At 34.5% G+C, this 16,896-nt stretch overlaps 1 protein-coding gene across 2 annotated transcripts; it reads right to left on the bottom strand.

Annotated features, from left to right (window-relative positions):
* Positions 1-268: 268 nt before the first annotated feature.
* On the bottom strand, positions 269-12,563 carry KRR1 (KRR1 small subunit processome component homolog). 2 transcript variants are annotated; one of them, XM_063075710.1, is made up of 10 exons: positions 12,362-12,562; positions 9,356-9,528; positions 7,730-7,864; positions 7,418-7,543; positions 7,246-7,329; positions 6,059-6,115; positions 4,760-4,930; positions 2,695-2,772; positions 2,491-2,584; positions 269-738 (listed from the first exon to the last, which is right to left on the bottom strand). In XM_063075710.1, the coding sequence occupies exons 1-10, from the start codon at positions 12,450-12,452 to the stop codon at positions 599-601; spliced, it is 1,149 nt and encodes a 382-aa protein (XP_062931780.1). In that variant the 5' UTR covers positions 12,453-12,562; the 3' UTR covers positions 269-598. The 2 variants fall into 2 exon arrangements, with proteins under 2 accessions (XP_062931780.1, XP_062931781.1); XM_063075711.1 differs by lacking the exon at positions 7,730-7,864 and having other exon boundaries at positions 12,362-12,563.
* Between the last annotated feature and the right edge of the window lie 4,333 nt (positions 12,564-16,896).

Genomic DNA, 16,896 nt, shown 5'->3' with positions numbered 1-16,896 from the left:
TGGTTTACTACTTTCCCAGACTCACAACAGAATAGTAACTAAGGGATTTGATTTCAAAGGCCTTGATTTTCTGCTTATGGGTTGTTTAATATTGGAACAAAACATAAAATAAAATTGTAAAAAGAAATAAGGATATATATTTACTTACTATTAGAGAGGGGAAAAGAGACAAAGCACTGAAAAATTTGCATTTATTTTCCTCAAAACCAAATAAATGCTGAGATATGATCATATTTAAAGAATAACCAATGGTATTAGACATTGTTTTAAAATAATTACAATAGTCATATTCCAAAAATCTCTAGATTAAAAACCTAAAAATTTATTCCTAAAATCATACTTAGGCAAAACCTGCCTGAAGCTGATCAATGTATACAAACACATATACACCACTTTCTAGTGCAAAATTTTTCAAAAAACACATAATACAATAATTTATATTTATAAAGAACATTGTTCTATAAACAAAAGAAACTCAGAAAAAAAGTGATCAGAACATTATTTCTCACAGATAAGGCAACTAATGCCATTGTATCTCAAAAATCCTTTACAAAAGGAGATAGCTTCATATATTCTAGTTCAGAGGGTTTTTTGTATGTTACTTTTTTTTCTTTTTCTTTTCATCTGCTTCCATTTTAAGCTTAACTTCTTCAGCTGTAAGAGCTCCCAGTTTCTTATTCTTTGCTTTTTTGACCTTTTCCTTGATGGTGGCCACATCAATTTTAGTTTCAGTGGAAGCTAGACAAATTAAAACACAGTATATGTAATTAGACAAATTAAAACACAATATATGCAACTGTTTAGATTTTGCCAAATAAAACGTAATGAATATGTGTTTAGAACATTAATTTCACAGTACTATTATAATTAAAAGGCCATGTTTAAAATATAAAACACCCACCTAAACAAACATTAGAAATTTCTTTAAACTAAGAGAAAACAAATAACTAAAGTACTGTAAATATACATTAATGACAGTATATATGAAAATGGCATGATAGTTTAACAATTTGAACCATATTAAAACTATATTTTTTTCCTTAAATCTTACTTGAGATTAGATTATTTTTACTTATAGTCTCTTCTATATTTTGGAATTTTAGAGTACCCATTAATCTGCTAGTTTTCCATCCTGCACACTAATTTAAAATTACATTTCATAAAGAATATTACATGTAGCCTTTCTAACTTCAATAATTTTATAATTAGCTAATCATGAAGCTATAGGTCAAACTTTGCTTCATCTATTACCACAAAACTTAACAAAAACTTAAAAATAAAATTTTCTAAATATTAGTTCAATGAGTGACTAGTAGTATTTTATTTAACAAGATTTTGGTAATAAAAACAATAATTTGAGAGTATTTGGTGGTCCTCCTAACAGGAGCCAACCATCTAATCAACACCAAAAGCATGAACAAAATTGGAGGGAAAAAATGCAACTTTTTCTTCCCATTTAAAATACAGCATTCAGAGCATAAAAGAATCACAAGATAAAATGTCATCACACAAACTACCCAGCAACCTGAGGAGCACAGAGATTTAAAGCCTCCATTATGTGGAACAGCTATATTCTTAATCATTATAAACTGAGATTAACTATTGAGAATCTTCAAAGTATTTAACTGACATTGCACAAACTGGAAATTATAATGGTTATGACATTTTTAACTTTCCACAGCCAGTGACCTATACAGAATACAGTATTTGTAATATTATCAACACTGAAAAATATAAGATACTAAAATAGTAAAGTGTTGTATCTGTTTCTGACCAATAATTATGTACACTGTTGCTAGTGACCCCTCTCCCTTCAATGTGCCATTGTTCACTTTGGAGGGTTACTTTAGGAAGAGTGCAAGAGTTACCAGAGGAAAAGAAAATGCAAGACAAGAAGATGAATCAGAATGAAGCTAGGAATGAAGAAAAGGCATGACAGTGTTTTCTTAGTGTCTTTTTAATAGCCCCCTAAATAAGACCTTCCTGTCATTATTTTGTTGGTGTCCTTTCGTCCAAAGTGATGAGAAATCCATGTAACAATATATAAGCCAAACTTTAAGCCATGGCTCACATAAATAAAGAGAAGATAAGCACAACTTCTGATAAGCCCTCTTTGAGAGGCATGATAGCAGAGCTCAGGGATCTTACTGATAGAGCTGCTTTCATTTTTACAGAAGATGCACTTACTGCTCTGCGTTTATACCTTTCACAACAAAGAGTCTTTCCCAAGCACAGGACAGAGGTCAGGGAAAGACTATCAATCCGGGATACTCTGGAATAGGCATTAGCTGCTATTAAGTTATAAATTACCTCAGTCATCCTTTGTCCCTAGGATTAGAATTAATGAAATGATAAGAGAACTGATAAAAGATATGGTAATTTCTTTACTTAATGCTCAGAGAGATTCAGACAAATTCACTATGAGTTTACTTTTCAAAGACAATAGATTTTTTTTTTTTATCATATCAAGAGTTGAAAAACAAGGATTACCTTCCTTAGATTTCACAACTTGTTTTTCTTTAGGTGGAATGAAAGCTTTGTTTCTTTCCTCTTGTCTCTTACTGAGAGCCTCTGCTTGTTTAGCCTACATTATTAAGAAAAAGTACATTAGTAAAATACAACTTATAGTTAAATAAGAATTCAGGTATCTATGAACTTTGCTGTTAATGTTGTGAGCCAGACATAAAGTCTTACCTTTACTGCTTCCATTTTCTGTCGCTTCTTCTGATGCGCCTTCAAAAAGTATTCACCACTAGCCAGTTCTTTGTCAATCTGTTGAAAATGTATTTACATCAGAAATAATATGGATGAGAAGTCAATTCCTAAGAAAGTTGCATGTCCTTGGGGTAAAAACAGTGGGTCAAAACTCTATGATTAATTCATAAAGGTAGTAACATAAAAAGAAGAAAATGTACTCTAAGATGAGGGGAAAAATGCATTAAAGTATGATGTAGGAAAGTAGGCGATGTGTTCATGGGATACAAAACAGACTAGTTTAGGTGGGATAGATGGTCAATGTTGCAAAAGAGGATGAGAGGAAACTGGAAAGATAGTTTTGAAGAAGCTTGAAAAAGCTTGAATGCCAGGCAAAAGAGGTGGGATATGATTTAGAAATGACTGAAGGTTTCTGACAAGTGTGAAGAGAACAAAGCAGCATTTTAATAAAGTACAGGAGAATGGAGAAGAGATAAGAGCTTGGAATAAAGGTAGTGGCATGCACAATGAAAAAGCAAGAATTGTCAGGATTCAGTGACCAGTTAAATACTAGTTACAGAAAGCAACAGCTTGTTCATTTGATATGCAATGTACAGAATGTATAGAATCGATCTACCTTACACTGACATAGCATTATTCTATCTACGGCACTGTTCTAAACTCTTTACAACTAGTAACTCATTTAATCCTCATTAACAATCCTTTGTGAAAGTTATTATCATTACACCCATTTTAGATATGGAGAAACTAAGGCATGGATGGATTAAATAACTTGCCCACAGTCACACAGTGAAAAACTGTCAAAACAAGGTAATTGAGACATCACTGTTTCAAGCTGACAAGAATAGGGAAGAAAGACAAGTCCATTACTAACTACAGTACAGGGCCATAAGAAGTTTGGCAGGTGTTATGGAGGCCTGGTTTAGTAACTGAATCACTCCACTTTCCCCCAACTATCAGTTTCCTTCTAGTCTCATTTTCTTCCTGTTCCAGAGTAGACTCCATGATCCAACACCTACATTGTTTTCTTCACCACAATTATCATTCATTCCTTTTTTCCCTTTGACCTTTCATCAAATCTTCCCTGAAAAATTCCACACACAGGGCTGTGGAGAAGATGGTAGACAGAAAAGGATGGGATTGCATGCTGTGCAGAAAGAACTAGTAGACAGAACACTTTAAGTTTCAGCCAAGGGAGGGACAATGAAGCAAGATCCCTCAGGAAATAGGTGAAGATGGAATTCAAAGAATGGATAGAAAGGGGTGACACAGATGGAAAAAAAAAATTACAGGTGAGAGAAGTTGAAGGAGCTCTTGTCTGATGGTCTCAAATATTTCAGTAAAGTAAAATGTAATGTCATCTCATAGTAGTAGGAAGGTACTCAGAGAACCAAGAGGACACAGAAAACTGCCAGACAACACTAAGAATATATATGATGCTGGAAACATGAATTTGGGGTGTATTTCTTTAGCTTAGTTTGGTAGCCACATTATGTGAAAGAAATCAAGTTTTTGGACTGATTGAAGTTTTAGGTTTTTGCTGGAAAGGTGTGATAGAAGGAAAAATGGGCATGAGAGAAAACAGTGACAGGCAAAAGAGAAAAAGAAATTTTGGTCATGGTGGAAAAGGAAATGAAATGGAAGGCAGATGACAAAATAGAAGGGATTCATAACTTAGAAAAAGGATGGATATTAGAATTTAAGATTTCAGATCATATAGCACATGATCAACAAGAATGTTGCTCAAGCAGAGTAGAGAGTATTGTGGGCTAAATCACTGATTTTTTATCATCCATGGAACATTTACAGTGGCTACAGGAACACAAGTGAGACTAACCACCTTGATGCAATGTACACTCAAAATGTGAAGGCCCCCACACCCTCACCACTTAGCTCGAAATATTCCTATTTACACCTACCTTCAGTTTCTTATATCCTTACACACAAACACACACATTCCACCTAAAATACCCTCAATGAAGTTTCTGACAAAGTAGATTAAAATGATTTCCCCCTTATATAACGTTCAATATTTAATACTAACCTGACTTTCTGGCTGTGGTGGAGGGAATGGTGTATACTCTTTCTTAACAGTTTTTTTCTTTGGTTCCTTGCGTTTATTCAAATTTTTGTGCTTGAACTGTGGCAAAAATCTCTCCCAGCTCTGTGATCGTAATTCAGAATCTTTTGCCAATTCTCTCTTAATCATTAAGGTCTTTCATCATGCAACATACAAAGTAAAAATTTTTACTTTCAAAAGTTATACATTTGTCAAACTAAGACATTATAAATATTGCCTCTATAAATAAAATTTAAAAAGGAACAGTTCCTTTTTTAGTTTCTTCAGTAGAATTAAACCAATTCCATAAACAAAAAGATAAGTTCCCTCAAACATATATCAGAAAAAAACATTAAAAATTTAAATTAAGAATGCAGAATTGTTAAAATAAAATATGATGAAATGAAATTAACTGGCTTTCAGCCGTTATTTCATTAAAACCTTTAAAATTCAACTTAATAAGAACAGAGAGAGTTCTTAACTAGCTGATGTTCTCTGCAAGCAAGAAGCGTTCAAATACGATAGAGAAAGAGAAGTAAACTTTTTCGAGATTAGGCAAAAAACCAATATTCTCACATTTCCCCTACTCCATTTGAATTTTATAGACATTGGTACATAAGAGGATGCAAAGCAGGCATCGGACGCAAGATTTCTTTTTATCTGTAATGTCCCGACGTAACTCAAAATCACTTTCATCCTAATCTAACAGTGACTTTTTAACTTAACTTCATCAAATCTAAGTAGATTGCTCAACAAATACCTATTACAACACAGGTCATTAAACCAAGTACAATCACAAACTTTGTGCACACAGGATTATAACACATCTTTCTCAAAGAGGCTACAATTTGAGCGTTAAATTCTAAAAAAGTTTCAATGTGGTCTGAGGTATTCCAGATTTTATTTAACAAAAAAAGCAGGGTTCTGAAAGATCACATCATGTCCTTTAAATATAATACATGAGCTTATAATCTAAGAAAACTGAATTTGTATCATCTACAATAAATTCTGTGAAGCTTATTTTCCCTGTGTTAGAACTATATAATGCCTTACAGTATCCTCTTCAATAGTTTTCACACTGTAAGCCATGGAGACCTTAGCTTCAAGGAAGTAACTACAGGATGGGAGCAGAGTTGAGTGGGCTGAATTTAACTCATCCAAATTACCTCTGTTTTATCTGCTTTGTGTATTAGACTTTCACAAAAGATTTAATTTTAAGAAAGGTTTCTGTAGTTAAAGGAAGTGTGACAACCACTGGAATAGTAATATATAATTAACACTCACTTTAATGTTATAAATTGGATGAATATTCTTCATAGTATCTAGAACTACTTTTCGAACCTGAAATTTGCAAAGAAAAATGAATTAGTCATTTATAAAGATTTAATGAACTGGGTAGAGGAGGATAAATATATTGCAAATATCTTATGAATCAGAAAATGGCTACCAAATTGAATATAGTAGCTCCTTCAACTGCTCTGAGTGGCTACTAGATTTTTCATAATAGTATTCAACCTCTCTTAAATTCAATAAAGATTCTCAATAACTGCTAAAATGTAGTACACATAATTAATACAACACTTTGGAGCTGTGTGAATTAGGGAGAAAGAAGCTGGATTTAGAGTCAGAAAATGTGGGTTCAAATACTGAGATTCCCATTTCATACAGGAAAGCCACTTAATTTTCCTGTTCTAGCTTTCTCATGTGTAATATAGAGATAAAACTATATACCTCGTCTATTGCAAGAATTAAATAAGACAACATAAAGACTTTATAAAACTATAAAGTATTCAACATACTTATATTATTATTGCCCCATTAGAAAATGGCAATTTATGAGAAAGAGGGCCAACAGAATTACTATTAAAGGCCCTGGAAAGGAAGCAAAACCTCATAGCCAGATCCAGATAATAACAGCAACAAGAGGAGTTAAGAGAAATGCTATGTGCTCTACAGATTTTTCTCCCAACATTTAATTTGACAAGTTACAGAAAATGTTTATGAAAACATTACATAAACAGTATACTAAAATTCAAACAAAAGAATATATAACTTGAAGGAAAAAAGTTTTCAGAGTCTGACCCCTACTGGCCAAATACATTACTGCGAACAGCGAGACCTCCGTTCAATTTTCCAATTATTTGAGCACATGTAACTACATAACGTTTCTCATATGTACTACAGACTAAAATACTCAATTTAATTTTATAGTGAGAGGAGTGATGATGAGAAGGCCTACTAATTCAGAAATGGATGTCTCCACAGTCACCAAAGGTTGTCAGGGTACAGGAGTGATGATACCCTCAAAGTATATGACATACAAAGTATTTATTAATGGAAAATCAAACAAAACACATTCTAAAAATTAAAATAATTATGAAACAATATACTACCCAATAAACTATTTTATTATAACCAAATTATTTAATTTGTTCTCTGCTGAAAATTAACTGGACATCAACAGTTCTCACCTCTTTTAAGCCACTAAAAGGTCCAATGGCTGAAACCGTGTTTCCCTGAACCATAATGTAACAGTTTGTTAAGAGTTCCAATGCCTATATCAAAAGAACAGTAAGTTGACATTCAGTATACTGAAAATAATGATGGAGAAAGATTCTCAAGTTTTCAACGGATAAAATGTACCTTCAATGTAGATCCTTTGGGGCCAATAAGCCGTTGTCTTCTTTTTACAAATCTTTCCTTATTTCTTACTAAGGAACCTATTTTAATGATGTCACATGCAATATCATCCTGAAGAATTCGTATTGCCTTTTGAAAAAATAAAAATGTTCTATCAATATCCTTTACATTTATTTCCCAAGCCCTGGCTAATAATATCTAAGCACAAACATGAAAACTTGATGGAGGAAGGAAGGGAGGGAGGGTAAGATACAGTGTTACAGGTTGTCTAATGTTGATGCAAATGACACAAAGTCTCTGTAATTCTAGATTTACCTGTTCAAATGAAACACTCCTTGCTAGCAGTTTTATTAGGTCCCTGGCCCTAATGATGATATATGGATCAAAAGTCTTCTTTGTAGTACAAACAGTCATGCTGCCCTCAATCAGGTCCAGGGTTGCATTAACATGCTACAAAATGAAGAAAAGAGCAAGCAAGCAGTTGTCTAAAAATGAATTCAGTTTTAAATAATTACAGAGCCTATCCTAACCAAACTATTAATTTCCATGCCATTAAACCATCTCTCAAATTCTATCAACTCCCTCCCTGAAGATGCTGGGTAGTTAAATACAAATAATAAATACTTGATAACTCTCATACTTTACAGAATATAAGAAGTGGGAGTAATCGAAACCATTTATACTTGGCTTTAGAAATACATTGTACTTATTGGAATAAAGATTATCTCTACTTTAGAAAATACGTATCAATCCAAATGAAGCCACACTTAAGATCTGACTAAGGTAAAACATAAAGCTTCCTTACCCTGGACCCATCTCCAATCAACAATCTGCTCCCTAGGTTAAAAATTGACTTTCCCTTTCAAACTCTTTTCTACCTGGTTAGGGGACTAAATACAAAGTAAAAACAAATTATCGTTATGTTCAGAAAAAAGCAATAATTAGGAAAATTAACTATCACTAGGAAGAACTGGACTGTGACAAGCAAATAAAAATGTTATTTTCGGACTTGCAAGTATAATTTGAAAAATATTTCAACACAGTGAGTGATAAGCAATTTGACATAAGGTTGGGTCTCTATGAGTTTACAAGGAAAAAAAAATTGGGTTCAATCCCAGACGCAGACAGCTGTAAAACACAGCCTGCAGCTTGCTGAGCCACCTTTGCCCCCAGTGGGCACAACCAACTCCAGGGAAGTCCCACAGTGAGAAATATATTTTAAATCACAACCTCCCCAATCCCTCCCAACATACACGTACACACAACTAAACCAAAAGCTTCATAAAATGATACTTACCCTACCACATATGATATATACATATATATTTGTGATATATACATACACACAAACACATATATACATATATATATACACATATACATATATATATATACACATATACATATACATATATACATATACATATATATATATATATATATATTTTAAAGGCTTACTGTAGGCACTAAATTGACTTCTCAATCCACTAATGGGTTTCAATCCCCAGGATGAAAAACAAAAGAAATACACTGTTCTAAGGGCATCACAGCATCAGCAAATAGGAAAGTTGGACACATCCACATCTTTCATTTAAAATGAAAGTTAATCAATCAGGAACATGACTCAGCTCGAAATGGACAGGTACATGATAACTATCATGGCAGGGAGAAGGCATTCTGAAATCTGGACTTCACAGAAGAGTTTCAGACAGTCTGTGAAACCCCTAAAATTATAAAGGTATGTGAATTTTTCAAAATCTATTACTCACAAAATTAAAAACTAATGAACTATAAGAATGAAGCTTACCTAGACTGTTTAAAATATCAAATTAACCAGCCATGCAAGTTAAAATGAAAAATCCATCAGCACACATACACCTACTTAAAATTAAAGGCATAAGCAAGAGCAATATCTCAAAGAAATGAACAAAATCTGCATACATGTTCATTCAAGGCTTTCTGCACCAATGGCCAACACTCTTTCAAGTAAGCCTCTCTATATTTGGGGAACAAAGTTGCAAAACTGCTCTCCTCCAAGAGTCCTCTGGGATTGTCCTCTTTGGAAAAAGCTGGTTCCTTCCACCCATCAGGAACAGTGAGAAGTTCTGAATCATCTACAAGGGGGGAAAATTTACACATCACATTTTAACTGTGGAAAAAATTTTGGATACTTTGTGAACACTGTACGCACACATTCACAAGCTTCCCACTACTCTCCCTGCATTTTCCCTTCTGCTTTTTATGTTGTTCAACAAAGAACATGCCTCTGTCATTATCATCAACACACTATATTAAAATTATCAATACATATTTCAGTTGCCTCAAATGACAAAATTCTTTAAGGGCAGCGATCCTCCTTCTTGTATCCACACTAGTGGGTACTCAAGAAACTTCTATTGCACTACACTATCACAGAACTGGAGTGAAATCTGGGTGTGTGTGTGTGTGTGTGTGTGTGTGTGTGTGTGTGTGTGTGTGTGTGTGTGTGTGTGTGTGTGTGTGTGTGTGTGTGTGTGTGTGTGTGTGTGTGTGTGTGTGTGATAGGATTTTACGTTTTCAAAAGAGCTTTTGGTGCCTTATTTCTACATGAAAGATAGGAAGAACCAATATTATTATTCGCATTTTATAGGAGAAGACAGCACAAAAAAGTTAAGTGGCTTGCCTAATGAGACACAAAGTCAACTCAGTCTCCGACTCCTTTCACTAAAAGAAAATGCCTCCTAAGGACCATAAATTATCTCCTGCATCATTTCTTAAAACTCCTGAACCTGAATTTTAAGAAACCCTTACACCTAACAGCTATACTCTAATTCGGTTCTACTCAAAGGTATGTTCCACAAATGTGCAGCATCAGCATAAACAGGGAATTTGTTAGGACATGCAATTCTTGGGTCTCACCCACACCTGAATCAGAATCTCTGAGATGAAAGTCAAGAATCTGTGTTTTTAACAATCTCATCAGGACATTCTTAATCATACTAAAGCAGGTCTTTATCCTATTTTATCAACCCCAACCAGGTAAACTTGCTTTGTTTCTTATACCCACATCCACTTTGCTACTTTTGGTTCAAATCACAGGTAATTAGCTAGTTTTCATATATCATTCACTCCCCAATACCAAAAATGAAAAAAAAAAAAAAAAAAAAAACCCTCAAATTCTACAACAGCGATTACTTAAAATGCATATCTGACCATGTCTCTATCCAATATGAACACTCCAATGGCTATGAATCAGTAAGAAAAAAGTCATCTACCCCAATCCCCGCGGGGACGGGGGGGGGGGGGGGGGGCGGTACTGGCAAAAGAAAAGAAAAGGAGTTTCACAACAGAGGAAGTATAAATAACCCAAAAATATGTAAAAAGATGTGCAACCTCGTGAGTGAGTAGGAAAATTCAAATTGAAAACCACAAACAGATACCATTTCACACCTACCAAAATAACAAAAATTCAAAATTCACATAATACCGACTATTTGTGTGGATGCAGACCAGGGAAAATTCTCATCCACTGCTAATGGGAATCAAAATTGGCACAACGCTTTTGGAAGAGTTACCATTACTTACACATACCCTACACTCCAGTGATTCCAATCCTATGTTCATAACTTAGAGAAACCCTTGAACATGTTAACCAGGAGACGTGCAAAGATGTTCACAGAAGCACTGTTTATATATAATATGAAGTAATGGAACAACCCAAATGCCCACGGTAGAATGAAAAAATAAATTGGGATATATTCATACAAGGGAACACCATGTACGAGGATACTTCAAAAAGTACGTGAAAAAATAGAATTAAAAAAATAATACGAATATTTCCATGAACATTTTGAAGTACCCTCACAGTAGTAAAAAGAATAAAACTACACCTATAAGTATCACCCCGGTTAAATAACAAAAACAAACCTAAGCTTCCTAAGAAACAAGACACAGAAGAATGCATACAGTCACCTTTCATTCACATAAAACTCAAAAAAAGGCAAAATTAAGCCATTTTTGAATAGGTGGTAAACACTATTAAGAAGGGGCACAGAACGCACAACACAATTCAGAATGGTTACTTCGGGTACTGAGGTGCACATAGGGGATTTGGGGATGTTAATGCTCTATTCCACTTAATGGTCTGAGTGCTAGTTTCTCGTGTGTTTTCATCTTTAAACTGTATATATATACAGTATTATTAGCTACATACTTGATTTAAAAAGAAAGCAACAATAAAAAACCTTTAATACCTTCCCAATGCATTTAGAACGAGAGTTCAAGGTCTTCAGCACTTCCTATACGACTGGATGGGCAGTTCCCGGCGGTATTGTTTTAGCCTCTCTTCCTACCACTTATACTTGGGGGGGGGGGGGGGGACGGGGAACAGGTAAAGCTACACTACGAACGCAAGACAGCAATTAAGAAGTAGAGCAGTCTAAAGAGTAAGAGCTGTGTTGTGTAATATTTTAGCAACCTGACAAAAAGGCATAAGGATAAATGTTCCGAAATTTCTTTGACTGACAAACTAGCGCAAAAGACACGCCAAATATCTCCTTCCCCGTATCACTATGTCTGTCTCATTCCTTCATAATCAGCGTTCACTCCTGTACATAACGACTACCATTTCCCCCTCATCCAATTTCTCATTGTCAACGACTTCCAGCCACCGGCGCGCTGTAAGGTTCCGCAGCGCCCTCCACAATCCTTATCCTTTTAAAAGAGACGCCGCAACGGCTTCACTTTGGTGGACGTTTAGCAAAATCAATGAGTTAGGAACACGTGGCCGGTACCACGTAGCCCTGTCGCCCCTTCGGGCCCAGCCAACACCGCCAATCATCAGCAATTATATAGGTACTCAACCACACTGAACAAGCTCCAAGCGTTTTTATACGTCCACAGCCAACGAAAGAAAACAATCACAACTCAATATCCACACCCCATACTTCGAATCTCACTCCTCCTCACCTTGGTTCTCCAGCTTCGGCTTCGGCTTCCGGTTACGAAATTCACTTTTTCTAGCCGCTGTATCTGGCCCGTTCAGCGAGAAGGACGCCATTATCAAACTGCTTCCGGTGGTACCGGAAATGAAACTGTTCTTAAATACTACCGGCTAAAATCCCTACGCTCCAAATGAGTTCCGCAAAACTCAGAAGAGAAGATCGGCGCAGTCCCCGTACTTACGTGCGTTAAAGCTCGCGTATTTGCAAGAATTAAAACGCTTCCCGTACGTGGCCAATGGAGAGCCGGAGACTTATTTCCCAGGATGCACTGCAGCCACGGAGTTTGACCGTGTGGTGGGAATTGTAGTTTAGCAGTGTGGCCAAGTTGGAGTCGGTCATATCTGGAGTTTTATCCAGGCCTTAAAATCTAACCTAGAACGTCGGACTGCGGGGTTTGGCCACAGAGTGCAACCGGACTATCATTGGTCACTCATTAGATCATTATATATGGGAAATAAAAGCCTTAAAAAATTAAAAAATAAATGCAGCAACAAAAATCTCAAATTAATTTGAAAAGTTAATATTAATTATACACCAAAGGGTAATGCAAAATTGTAAGATATGCAGGACTTTCCTTGATGAAAATATGAGATTAAAATATAGCAAGATATTAAATTTATGCTAGTAGTTATAATAGGTAATATAACATAAAATTAAATTAATGGGAAAAATCTTTAATTACATGCGCCTGAGAGGTTGAAGCTTTTTCTCAGTACCTACACATAATTTTTTTTCAGGTTTAAAACAGCCTCTGATGTTTAAAGACTGTTATTTATTTACCGAATTTCTATATTACCACTTTAAAAGCAGGGAATAGTACTTATACATACCTACTAAAAATTAGAATTGACAAGTTGAATGTAGTTTTAGTCAGTGTTTCAACAATTTTCTTAGACTATGTTTTTAACAATTTTGAAGGAAAAACTTAAAAACACAAACATTTATTATAATGGTATGTTATAAATAAATTCTGGAATTTATTCAACTAGTTCTTCTAAGAATTAATCATTATAATCAAGGTAGGTTGAATATCTCTAATCCAAAAATCCTAAATTCTTAATTCTCCAATTAAAATGGAATTCAATTTTTCTAATTCAAATTGGAAATCCAAAACTTTTCAAATCCAACCTGATGCTCAAAGGAAATGCTCACTGGAACATTTCAGATTTCGGATTTTTGGATTAGAGATGGTCAATTGTTAAGTATTCCACAAATATTCCAAAATTCAAAAAAATAATTGAAATCTGAAACACTCCTGGTCCCAAGCATTTCAAATAAGGATACCCAATATGTATTATATTTGAATGATTATGAAATATTAAAACCTCTAAACAATAGTTCTATATGTGGGAACTATTTGCTGTAGCTTTTCTCTTTGGAAACAGTCAGATGCTATAATTTCAACTTCCACCAAAAATGTTTTAGAGTTTAAAGAATAAGTTAATATTAAATAAATATTGAATAGTCTTCTAAAATCAACTTAGAAGACTAGAAACTCAAAAGTGATTATCAAAAGTATGGTGTCCACATGTATTATATAATTTTTATCTAGATTTCAGTGACTGTTACTCACTGAGCATAAAGTGTTCAAAATAATAATTGAAAATTTGAAATGTTTATATGATGAGAACTAGCATAAGAAAATTGAAGGATGTAAAAGATATTGGGGAAGATTTTGCAACACATTTAATGGGTTAATATCAATAATGTTCAAGATGATAAGATGTAAACAATTCAGTACAAAAATAAGGAAAAAATATTAATGGACAATTGTAATGCTTAATTTTACGTGTCAACTTGACTGGGTGGTGGTGCCCAGATATCTGGTCAAACATTATTCCGGATGTTTCTGTGAAGGTATTTTTGGAGGAAAAAAACATTTAAATTGGTGAATTTTGAGTAAAGAAGATTCCCCTCGATACTGTAGATGAGCCTCATTCAATCAGTTGAGAACATGAATAGAACAAAAAGACTGACCCCCTCCCCTCAACCCCTACCCTACAGCAAGAAGGAATTTTGCAGCAATCGGACCTCAGGTTTGAACCACAGCATTAGCTGTCTCTGGGTCTCCAGCCTGCCAAACCACCCTGCAGATTTTGGACTTGCCAGACTCTATAAACATGTGAGGCAATTCCTTAAATCAATCTATCTCTCCATCTATACACATGCACACATGTTATATATACACACACACATTTATTGGTTCTTTTCCTCTGGAGAACCCTGACTAATATGGAAATTTATAGAAGAGCAAATCCATATGCCTGATAAATATGTTATGCCTAAACCTCACTACTGTTGGAAAAGTATACAGACCTAACAATAAAATATCACTCTCACCAGACAAGACAGAAATAATAAAAATACATTTTTTTTTTTTCCCGACCGGTAAGGGGATCGCAACCCTCGGTATGGTGTGGTCTGCGCCATGCTCAGCCAGTGAACGCACCGGCCATCCCTATATAGGATCTGAACCCGTGGCCTCAGCGCCACCAGCACCACACTCTCCTGAGTGAGCCACGGGGCCGGCCCATAAAAATACATTTTTAAAATGGTACTACTGCTATAGAAAAGAACATTCTCATAAACTACCACAGGAAATGTATACTGTTATGCCAGTTTGCAGAGCAATATTTTTCCACAGTAATTCCATTCCAGGTAAACTATAAAATAGAAATAAAGCACCATTCCATTAGGATGTTTGTACAATTGTGTTGATTATTTCCTTCTGTAGAAGTAGTTCAGCGAAATATACTTTGGAGCCACGCTGACTAGTTTGCTACCTACTGGCTATATAGCCTTGGGCAAGTTTCTTACCCATTTCTGTTCAGTTTCCTAAAATGGGGAGAGTAACCTTACCTCAGAAACTTAATGCATGTAAAGTGCTAAAACAACATACCTGGCATATGGCAAACATTCAATAAGTATTAGCTATTATTGTTTATACTGGCAAAAAAATAAAAGCATCCTGACTATCAATTAGGAATATAGTTAAATAAGTTGATGTTGTATTCATGATCATGGCCTATTATGCAGCCATTCATAAGAACTAACTAAATCTACATGAAGAGATTACATAGAGGCATTGATGATAAAAGCCAGATACAGAAAAAATATGGATATGTAATATGATCTCATTTTTGTAAAGCAAACCATTCATTCAGCAAATATTTATTGAGCACCTATAATGTTTGAGAAACTGTTCTAAATACTTGGTTCTGTTCTGTGTGCTGAACATAATAATAACAATAATAATACTCATAATATTTGAATATGTGTTTGTATGTGATAGTACAATGAAAAAATATTTGGAAGGATATACATTAAGCTTTCAAGGCTGGCTAATTTAGAGATGAAGGTGATTAGAAAAGATGAAAGTAGGCAAAAAGACTAAAAAAGAAGTCCATGATAAAGCAGCATGTATAATACGATCCTATTTATATAAAACTGTTAGTGTGTACATGTGCATGCATAGGGAAGTCTATGAAAAGATGGTCATCAAAATGTTGACCATGTTATCTCTAAGTATGGAGACTTTTCAAAGGATGGCAATTAAATAACAATACAATTGTAAAGCAGTCACAATTTATATCATTTTGTTTTAACATCTTTGGAAGTCTGAACATAAATATGTACTCAAATCTGCAAAATTATTTCCAGAAAATGCATAAATAACACTAAAGGTGGAAAGAAAAATTAACATCTCTAAAGGGTTTATTGGCACAAATCTGGATTGAGAAAGTGATCTCTGGGTCAAAGCAACATGGGGCAGGCCCATTTTGATTGTGACTTCTGCCCTTTTTGGCCGCTTAAGCAATTTAGACCCACATGCAAGCATCCTCCACCTGTAGGAAATGTGCTCCACCAGTTTTTATTTTGATTATGTATACTTTTCTTGTATCTGTCTATCTATCTATCTATCTATCTATCTATCTATCTATCTATCTATCTATCTATCTATCTATCTTCTATATATCTATATAACTGTATATCTTCTATCTATATCTACATATATATCTATAGAAAAATTTTGATATATTTATCTAAATATTTATCTTAGTTATGCATATTCCCATGAAAAACACAGATTGACCTCACAACTCTCCTTTGGTATTAGAGACCTTAATTTCTACAATAATCAGTGGGTAGTGGGCAGAGAAGGAGTCAGGACATGGTTTAACAATGTCTCTGGTGGTGCACTACCTTTTATTAAAAAGAGCAGAAAAACTGGACAAGTAAGTGCAGTTTATTGTCCTTTTAACATTTCCACATTCGTTTATCGATGCTAAAAATGACCTTTGCAAAGTAATCTATGTTTTTTTCTCACTAATTTAATTTTTTAATATAAGCAATGTAGATAGGCTGCCTCAAATACATAGGTTGACACATTTGTATTTTTTAACACACACAAGCTGCTTCCCATTTCTGTAAACTTCACAGAAAGGCTTAAAATCCTAAATCATATAACTATCAACATCAACAACAGGAATAATAACTATG

The sequence above is a fragment of the Cynocephalus volans genome, chromosome 12, assembly GCF_027409185.1.
Source record: "Cynocephalus volans isolate mCynVol1 chromosome 12, mCynVol1.pri, whole genome shotgun sequence".
Classification (NCBI taxonomy): domain Eukaryota; kingdom Metazoa; phylum Chordata; class Mammalia; order Dermoptera; family Cynocephalidae; genus Cynocephalus; species Cynocephalus volans.
The sequence above is the reverse complement of the archived record's forward strand: the minus strand, read 5'-3'. Positions and strand labels throughout refer to the sequence as shown.

Excerpts from the sequence above, each read along its gene's own strand:
- KRR1 (XM_063075710.1), bottom strand. The coding sequence starts at position 12,452 with ATGGCGTCCTTCTCGCTGAACGGGCCAGATACAGCGGCTAGAAAAAGT. Across the intron at positions 7,544-7,729 it reads GGAGTGTTTCATTTGAACAG|GCAATACGAATTCTTCAGGA; the intron begins GTAAATCTAGAA and ends TTTTTTCAAAAG. Across the intron at positions 2,773-4,759 it reads CACCACAGCCAGAAAGTCAG|ATTGACAAAGAACTGGCTAG; the intron begins GTTAGTATTAAA and ends CATTTTCAACAG.